Raw genomic sequence first — 9764 nt, 5'->3', positions numbered from 1 at the left:
TTTTTTTTAAAAACCATTAACGAGTACAACAGTTTGGCCTGGAAGTCTGTGGAGCTTCCACCAAAGGAATTACTTAACAACTGGTCAGACAAGCATCTTTCAGAAAATACATAATTACTTTTGATCCAGTTTTTTGCAAAAGTTCACTAAATTATCTCCCAACTCCATAATTCTGCTGTGTCATGATAGATTATGCATTGCTGTTCTGAGGAACAGGAGAGAGCATGTCAGTTGCTTAAAATAAGGAGAGTCCTGAAATTCTTCTCTTTAATGAGAACTGTGGAGACATCATAGGGAACATGAAATTAGGTTCTTAGGCAGCTCCATCTAATTTGGGGAAGTCAACCTATCCTCTGCTTTAGTTTCTGCTATCAATAACATAGAATCATAGAATAGTTAGGGTTGGAAAGGACCTTAAGATCACCTAGTTCCAACCCCCCTGCCATGAGCAGGGACACCACACACTAAACTATATTGTCCAAGGCTCTGTCCAGCCTGGCCTTGAACACCTCCAGGGTTGGAGCATTCACAACTTCCTTGGGCAACCTATTCCAGTGCCTCATCACCCTCACTGTGAAGAACTTCTTCCTTATATCTAACCTAAACTTCCCCTGTTTAAGTTTAAAGCCATTACCCTTGTCCTACCACTACAGTCCCTAATGAAGAGTCCCTCCCCAGCATCCTTGTTGGCCCCCTTCAGATATTGGAAGGCTGCTATGAGGTCTACACGAAAACATGAAAAGCAATACTTTTTATTTGAGAAAGCTGTTTTTCAGGATGAAGTCTGCTAATAGTTATGAGGTACTTGGTACTATTACAGTGAATATGTGTAAACACATCTATAGATAGAGAACCCTGAATTAAAAAAAATTACTGAAAACAACTTTTAGGAAGAAACCTACATAGTCTATGTAAAGCATAGATTTCTCTTAAGTGTCTTGTAGAATTATGTAGTGTTTGCATCAAACTGCTAGCCAAAAGCAGTGCCAATTTTGTTTCGGTTTACCCTTCCAGTGGTACTCTTCTTCCCTGATTTGACAATGAAAAACCTGTTGATAGGGCACCTGGTAATGGGTTACAACCAGCAAGGCCATGTGATGCTAAATGCCAGCTTTAGCATATTCTCTCTTCTACAGTTTGACTTGTGTAACTTTTTTTCTGGTAGGTTGACTCTATTCAAACTTCTTGCCAGGCTTGGGATTGTCAGGTCATAAAAACCCCAATTGGTCTTAAACCAAATATAATTTATCCTTTTGTGGCTAACGCTGTAGCAGCATGAATTTCATGCTCTGTAATTATCTAGTTCAACAGCTGGTTCAAATTAGGCTTGTCAAGTAAATTATTAGCCTACGGTATCAACATTTGCAGAACGTCAGCTTGAATTATGCTTTAATCTCAAAAAAAGAAGTTAGAGGCTTTAGCCTCTATTTTTGCCATACAGCTATGAAGTCTGAGACAATTGCATTGGAAAGAACTTTGAGATCTTATACAGGAAGATGTTATGGAGTGCAAAGCATCACTCACTCATTCAGTATCTTGATACCACAAATAAGATGAATATCTAAGGGTAAGTTTAAAAGCAGGGTTTTTTTGGCAGCAGTTGAGTTAAGCAGTTGCTTCCCTTGCCTCCTTGTTCTTACTCCTGCAGCAAACCCTCCTTTATGAGGGTGTGAGCTTTGTGTGGCTGCAGTGGTAAGTAGGTTGGGGAACTGAATCAGAAGGAAAAGAGGCAGCAGGAAAGAAGAGGTTTTTTTTTAGCTGGCTGTGTTCCTGGGTCAGGTTTGCTGTATGGTTACACAACAGTTTGTGCCAATACAGCTCGGGAAGTGGTGCAAGAAGAAAGAACAGCTGCAAACCAGGCATAGAAGCCTAGGATCTTGCCATTGCTTATACCATTTAAAGCATTGCTACCAACAGATGTTTTTATAGCCTTAAGTCAAAAGCTTCCACATTGTTTATAGGGCATGAAATGTGATGGCTATTTTGGCTCAACATTTTCTGTTTATTAAATTCCTTAAAGCATTTAAGAAAAAGAATTTAACTTCTTCAAAATCAGGGAAGAGCAAGGTACATCATAAATGGCTGATGGCAAATTTTCAAAAGCAATGAGACAAAATCAGGTTTCCTGATACTCTTACTACTATAAAAAGATATTCTTACACGTTTACTTTTTTAAGACAAAATTGTTTTTGACTTGATCCATACTATGTTGTTAAAGATTAGGTTCGTGGCAGAAAATGCCCTCTGAGTATGAAGATATTTTCCATTTCAACTTGTCCTAAACAGAGTTCCACTTTTTTTTCCTCTGTAAATCCTAGGCTATCTTTATTGGGTTTGGACCAGGATTCAAGTTTCATACTAAAGTTGATCCATTTGAAAACATCGAAGTATATAATTTAATGTGTGGTAAGTACAGTTGATGGGGGTCATCTTTATTCAGTAAAACATAATGTCTTTTGGGCATTGTAAATCTTCTAATAACAGGTTTTTAAGTGCCCTTAGAAGGTTGTCCTTAAAATTCACTGCTCATTTTCACAAATAAAAAGCTGCTTGTTTTTCTGAGAAAGTTCCAGCTTCCTAAATGACTAACGGCTGTTTAGGATCTAATGGTCAGGCCACCTTACTTCTCTCGTTTCCATTGGTCATCCTGTGTACTCCTCTGGCTGCTCCAGAGCTGGTGCTTTGACTCACCACTGCTAAAACTGACTACTTCACAACCTCTTTACCATCAAGAAGAATGAATATTTCTCTCTCACATCTAGCTAGAGCCTTTATCAGATGAATCACTCAGGTGACCTTATTCAGACAGAACAATAAGTATCAAGCCTAGTAATGGATATGGATGCAGCTGCCAGGCAGCTCATTTCCAGAAAACCTGAGCCAGCCAAATGCTTTTTATGCACTTGAACTTGAACAATTCCTTATATTTTTGTCATGTGTTTTCTTATCTGTTGTTTTCCTTTTACAATATTTTTAATTTTAGTTAATTTAGTTATAAGTTTTTAGTTCAGATAAATTTTTTTCAGATTTTTTGTTAATAAACCTCCTCCCAGACTCATCATTGTATGTTTCAGATGTTCAGTTTATGTATTGTACCTTTTAATACTAGATTTGTTTTTTTCCCTGTCCATTTTTGTTGCCTAATTTAACAGGACTTTCAAATACACTTTTTTGATCTTTTGATGGACTGCAACTGTCTTGTTAGTCTTTACTCCCATTGCTTTGGAGTCTTGCTCTAGAGCTAGCCGTTTCTGTAACAGTCAGATTTCCCATTTCTTGACCCTCTGTGGTGTTGCTCTAGAATTTGTGCTTGATTTCTGTTCCATGAATCCTGCTTCTGTATCTGAGGATTGCAGATAGCCCACTCCATACACAGATTTCTTTGCTCTATTTTCTGACACTGTACAGTACACTGCACCAAAGAAGTGGTGTTTCTTTCTGGAAATTCAATGCCTTGTAGCCCTTTTTACCCCCCTCAAGCACAATGTTACTGTGACTCTTTGTTCCTTTGACCCTTCTTTGTTCTGTATTTCATGATTTCTCCAAAAGTTTATCACTAGTTCTACCACTTCCTGTTCATTTATTTGCCTTGGGGTCTTCACCTATTTTGCATTATTTCCTGCCTACTTTTCTCTCTTGCCAGGACCTATACTTGCTCTAACATCCGCTTCTGTGAGAGACAAAGTATTACCAAAGGGTTTGATCCAGAAAGCACTTAATGGGAGCACTGCACATGCTTGAGATCAGTGGCGATATTCAGGTATACCACGCTGAAACCATGTGTTAAAATTCTTTGCTGGGATAGGGAACAGGCCATTGTCAGGAAGCCTGCCTCTTGCAGTCTTGCATACTTTGCTGTCTTCTCATGTCACAGTTGATCTTGAACCTTCTTGTGACCCTGACCTGCATATTCTGCATGGGAGGGGTAAAGTTCTAACTGGCATCCCAGTGAAGCAGGTTCAGTGACAGATCAGATGTTTTACATACAGTCATTAAGGTCTAGATTTCCTCTATCCTGCGTAGAAAGAATAATAGGATGTGCAAAAGCCAGCACACTAGCTTCCAGACAGAGAATGAAGTGAGGTGACTTACTCAACCATTTCCTTGCTCAGGGGTTAAATGCCTTCTGGACTGCAGAAATGCATCTTCTTTCACATGTCATTTGGGGCTCTAGTGTTTCTCCTGGAGGCGCCTGATTGCACCTTCCTGCAAAATGCAGCCAGAGATAGTGTTTCCCATTTGTCCAACATCTCAGCACTTAAAGTGCAAGCACTGGATATGTGCAACTGTCTTGTCTAGATAGCTTCTAGTTGTTTAAGTTCCTTCAATGACAGATTTAGGTATTTAGGGTAGAAATGTATTTGTGGTTAGACTACTTTGGTGACAATTTTGAATTTTAAAATTTTAAATGTAAGTGATGTTTTAGATATAAGCAGAAACTTACGTTCTGCCTAGGTTCTTTTATGGCTTTACTCTTTAGTGATGCTTATGTATTTAATATCCATATAATAAATAAAAAAAATAATCCAAAACCAATAAACCAAAAATCCCCCAAACTTACTCCCCAGAGCTCCAATGGTTATGTAGTCATTAGATTCATGTGTTTGAGGTTGCCGTTCTGTCCCCCACTGCAAGTTTGGATGCTGGAAGTTCACTTCACCTCTGATGTCAACCTCTGTCACTTTTTACACTCGTTCTGTTCCTCTTTACAAGCAGACTAATACTATTGCAAGCCCTAGCTAAGAACGTGTGTGTTTTCCCTTTTGGGTGTTATGAGCAGCAAGCAGTGCAGCTTTATTGACTCTCCCATCCTTGTAATCACAATAGAATCAGCAGTGTACCACAGTCTTTCTAATCCTGTTAATATCACTTGAATTCTTTCATAGATTTACTTGATTTGAAACCAGCCCCGAACAATGGAACTCATGGACGCCTAAACCACCTCTTAAGGAATCCTGTTTACACCCCCCAACATCCCAAAGAAACAAGCCATCCTTCTGAATGCTCTGTCGTGGGACAAAGAGCCTTCTCAGTGAGCCTTGGCTGCTCTTGCAGGGCAGGGGTAAGCACTGAAATTGTTAAAGCGGAGGCAGACAGCTGTGTTGTGTTCAAAGAGTGAAACTCTCTGTAGTCTCCTGTGTTTATCCACTAGTTGGGCAGTTCTGTACTGTTGGTTTCAAAATGAAATCTTGCCTCGGGTTAGTGGGTACTAGCCTATATTTGTATGTTCATTTTTGCAGCCTGCTTATGTGAAGTCATATTCAGTTCTGAAGAGCCTGGAAGATGCCACAGAAGCAAGCTTTGATGGGGAAAAAATTCAGTTCTTGCATGCTTTACTTAATTATGATGAAGTTTCCCTTCTGTGAATCTTGTGTGTTTGGGCTGTGGTTTTCAAAGCTGTAGATTTGCTTGTGGCAAAACCAGTTTGTTTCTGCAAATTCTTCATAGCCCCTCTCCAGTAGATGTCCATATCCCTCTGTACAGGGACAACTTGTGAGGCAGATGTTACATTCAGTACTTCAATTGTAGTAGTGGCTTATAATATGTTTGTAGTACACTTAGTAGAATCTCATTGGTTTTGCTTTATAATTATAGGGCTTGCCAGTAAGGGATTTTCATCAGCGTTTAAATCTCACTGAAACAGAAGGTAAGAACTTTAGATAGTAATATAAAGTTGTAACAAAAAATGTAAGAATTATTATAAGTGTTTATTAAACTTCTGAGCAACTCTCAAGTACATGAGATAAAGATTCTTTGAAATACTTGCTAGGATTACAGTTCTGAGGTTTTCATATACAGTCCTACTGAACCCTTTGTTCTCAAATAAGTGTGTATCCTTATGCATGTGTCTTTATGGCATATGTATTATCTGATACTTTTGACTTTTCTAGCACTGAAGTAATGAGCTTTTCAAGATGGGAAGCAAAAGTGGTATATGGGGAATGCACCTGAGAGGAAATCCCTGCAAATACTGACATTACAATGGCAGAATACTCTTAATGAAGCACAAGGGGTATTTTATGTGGTTGTTGCATGGTCTCAAGCTGTTGCTTGTTTTATGTATGCTTTATTTCCATTCATTTGACATACCATGTTTGAGCTGCAGTTTGCAATCCTGTAGATGTGCTCATGACTTGTAAAACAAAATAAACTGTTTTGAGCATGGAGCAGGTAAGACAATAAATAAATCATGAAAACTATAAGTCAAAATAGAACGTAGCCTGTAGTGCTAATGCCTTAAAAGAAAATCAAGATTATTAGGCTGTCAGAAAGAGAAATAGGCTGAGACCTTGCATCATGTGTGTTCATAAAACCTTGGTTTTTATGCAGATAAACTCTGTATTTGGCAACACCCCACTGTAGCTCACTGGACTTAAATGCCAATAACTGACAAGATCCAGTGATTGCTGCTTATTCAGGGCTGATTTAAGGCTTCTGTTAGTTTGTGTAGTTTGTCCTGGCACCAAGAGCAGATAGAGCTTTCTTGAATCTTTTCCACTAACAACAGCACATCTTTTTAAAATGTGTCCCAGTACCCTTTAAAAATAACTCTTTTTAGAATTAACACTCACGAGAACAGCAAAATGAAATCCAGTTAGTACAATACAGTGTGTTTTCCCCGAAGCATGTAAGATGGCTTCACAGGAACAGACTGCTGATGTGTAGGTGGATGTTTGAGTGCTAACCGGGCTTTGAAGAAATATGGCAAGGCCAGGCACACAACCTACTTCAGTTCTGTTTTGTACAAATAGGAGCCTAAGTCTCTAAACCTATGGTTATGAAACAGTAGGATTTTGGCTTAGGTTATCAGTGAGAAGTGGCTCAGGACTAACTTAATAGCAATAATTTCTTTAAGTTGATGAATTTAAACACTTTTAATTAGATACAAAAAACATTATCACAGATAAAAGATTTATAGTAACCAACCTAGATGGTTCTTAGCCTATTTAGAACTTATTAATTACCTCAGTTTGCATATTCTTTCATTGAATGTCATAACCTGACGGCCTGTAAGAACAACATAATATCAACTGCATTTTTAGTCTTACAAAAAAATGTTCAGTTTTTCCCTCATAGGTGAGAAATAAATGTAATAATCTTGACATTTTCTTGTGTTGTGGAATTACTGTGGGGAAAAAAACCCTGCAGCATTCATTGCTCTATTTGTTTCCCCATTTAAAACAGTTCTCTTGAAACCGTAGTTCTGCATAACTTGTGGTTGGTAGTGACCTGTTTAATGGAACACATATTTTTACACCTTTTTTTATAATTCCAGTTTTGTAATGATTGGAAATACTTGAATTTTCAAAGGCAAAGTAATATTGTTGTTTTAACATATTTCCATGAAATTCTGGTTTTCCTCAAGTTTGTATTTTACATCAGAGAATTCAAAACTTGAAAACCTTCTTTTTGCTTCCAGTTGGCAAAAATGTAAACATTCAATGTTTTGATGAAATTGAAATGCACCTTAGGGGTTAAAATCCGAAACATTCTACTGACATTTGACTGCAGCAAATAATTGCAAAAGCATGTGTTTCTTATGACTGTGTTTTGTTACTTCTTTGTTTTTTTTTCTTTAAGATAAATGATATTGACTCTAAAGTAGTTATGTTGCTAACTCTGCCTTACTTTTCAGCTTCTGTCTAATGACATACCCTCTGCTGATTCCACATAGCTTCTTTCCTGTACAGTTTTAAAAGAAAGACTTCACTCTTCATTGGATGCAGTAGTTTGCCAACAAACAGGCAATGCCTTAGGCAAGAGTCTGTGAAAACCTCTGTGCAGTATTGTGCATAAAATATTTGGAGATATCTTTCTCTGTATATAAACTTTATAAAGAGAGGTGGTCCATGAGAAAGAGGGAGAAGAAAGGCTTTGACTATCACATTCATTATAAAGCAAGTCCTTGCACGTTAGAAAATTCAACCAGTCCTTCAGTGTATTGTTTATTTATATCTCTATTTCTTAGTCCTTTAAATGTCACTTTTACATATGACTTTGTGGTTTCTGCTAAAATAGTCCCCTCGGCAAATTTCAAAACACCACAGTTGGTTTCTGTTCTATCTAGGTGTTACTTAAAAGCAGATCCCACGTTATATTTAAATTAAAACACAAAGTCAACAAAGATTCTAACTTTGCAACTTAGATCCATCTCCTTTTATAAATGGCAAACATTTGTTTTAAATATAAGCTTAATTTGTACAGTGTTAAGTTTAAATGATTGCTTTATACTGGCTTTGTAATTTATTTTCTTATCATAGAAACTATGCTTTTGATATAAGAATGACAATTTTTGTCATCAGTTACTGTGACTTCTCTGTTTGGAAATTGGAAATTGAGGCAACTGTAGGTGTATAAAAGAGGAAGATGCTTAATAACCAATATTGACTGAAATGTTAAAAAGCACTATTTCTGCCACAGTTAAGAAGACAGAGGAACTTACTTTGCCCTATGGACGGCCCAGGGTTCTGCAGAAGAGCCATAATTACTGCCTTCTTCACCATTACCGCTATGTGAGTGCATACAGTAAGGACTACAGGATGTCTCTGTGGAGTGCGTACTCTGTTAACAAAGATGTAAGTTATTCCTGAATGCTTCTTAGATCTGCTCACAATACTATCTTCCAAGGGACTAAATAGAACCATGTGTGATGAAAAGAGGAATTGTGTGTGAACTTTTCTTCACTGTCCTATATTAATACGACTCTTTAGTGCTTCTTGGAGTGAGATGCAGCTTTGCCTTCAGAACAAGCAGATCCACCAGAAAGTGAGGAGCCCATTGTCATTGATATAGAAGCCCTATGAGTCTGCACTGGCTTACTGATTGGCAGTGTAGGTCTGCCATAGCAGTCTGCCAGTGCCGTCCTTAAAGCCTGGTCTCAACACCAGTTTCATGGTCTTAAAGAAATGTTTGTAATGTGGCAGGATCCTTTGCTTGATCCTAAACACTTTGAGGTTAGTGGCATGAAGCAACCAGTTAATCTGAACAAGTGGCCAAGTGGAGAGAGATTGCTAACACATCTTGCTGCCTTTGCTAGTCTGAACAGACAAGTACCTTTACAGTATATCAGGTTATCTTTAATGGGCACCTCTAGGTTCTCTTTTGGAAGATGTTACTTTCAACTAGAATAAAATGCTGCAGTTCACATTGTTTCCAAAATATATGAAATAGATGGGAGAGCTCATTTTCCACTGACAAAAGAGGAACATTTCTTGCATCTTAGTTAAGTGCCTTCACGTCATTAAAGGCAGTTGCAGCTAAATATTGAGTTCTTCAGTCCCCTACACCGAAGAGAATTATTGTATGTTAACTATCTGTTTTACTGATGATACTTTCTTCTCGCCAATAGGACAAATGGGTTTCTGATATAGAAAATGCCTCCAGCTGTTTACACAAGGATGTTCGTATTTCTTTTAATCATAACCAGACATGTTGGTTTTATAACAATCATCCTCGCCTAACTTATGGATTCCTTTCTCCTCCAAGTATGTATGTTGCCTTCATTGTACTGCATATTTGATTTAAATGATTTGCAATGTAGTAGGTATAGTCCTTTATAGGTATTCTCAATAACTAATCAGAGTATGAAGTAGTAGTTGCTGAGTTGTTGCAGTTCACTTCAGCACATGAGAAAGAAAAACTTTTTAGGCACTTCAGCAGTTGGTGGGTTGTCCAAGGTCACTTAGTACTTTCCAAAAGCTTTGGAATTTACCAGGTTTCTAAAGTGGCACCTCATAGAAGAAACTGGAAGGAACATCTAAACC

At 37.8% G+C, this 9764-nt stretch overlaps 1 protein-coding gene across 1 annotated transcript in view; it reads left to right on the top strand.

The window, feature by feature from the left end:
* Positions 1-9764, top strand: part of ENPP1 (ectonucleotide pyrophosphatase/phosphodiesterase 1) — a gene marked incomplete at its 5' end in the record, with an annotated part of 39290 nt that overhangs the window by 25730 nt on the left and 3796 nt on the right. Inside the window, 5 exons of the mRNA XM_010014375.1 lie at positions 2319-2406; positions 4887-5062; positions 5596-5647; positions 8422-8576; positions 9350-9485. Of these exons, the coding sequence (XP_010012677.1) occupies positions 2319-2406; positions 4887-5062; positions 5596-5647; positions 8422-8576; positions 9350-9485 (607 nt within the window). The remainder of the gene's footprint in view (positions 1-2318; positions 2407-4886; positions 5063-5595; positions 5648-8421; positions 8577-9349; positions 9486-9764) is intronic.

The sequence above is a fragment of the Nestor notabilis genome, unplaced genomic scaffold, assembly GCF_000696875.1.
Source record: "Nestor notabilis isolate BGI_N333 unplaced genomic scaffold, ASM69687v1 scaffold16125, whole genome shotgun sequence".
In the NCBI taxonomy this organism is placed as follows: Eukaryota; Metazoa; Chordata; class Aves; order Psittaciformes; family Psittacidae; genus Nestor; species Nestor notabilis.
The sequence above is the reverse complement of the archived record's forward strand: the minus strand, read 5'-3'. Positions and strand labels throughout refer to the sequence as shown.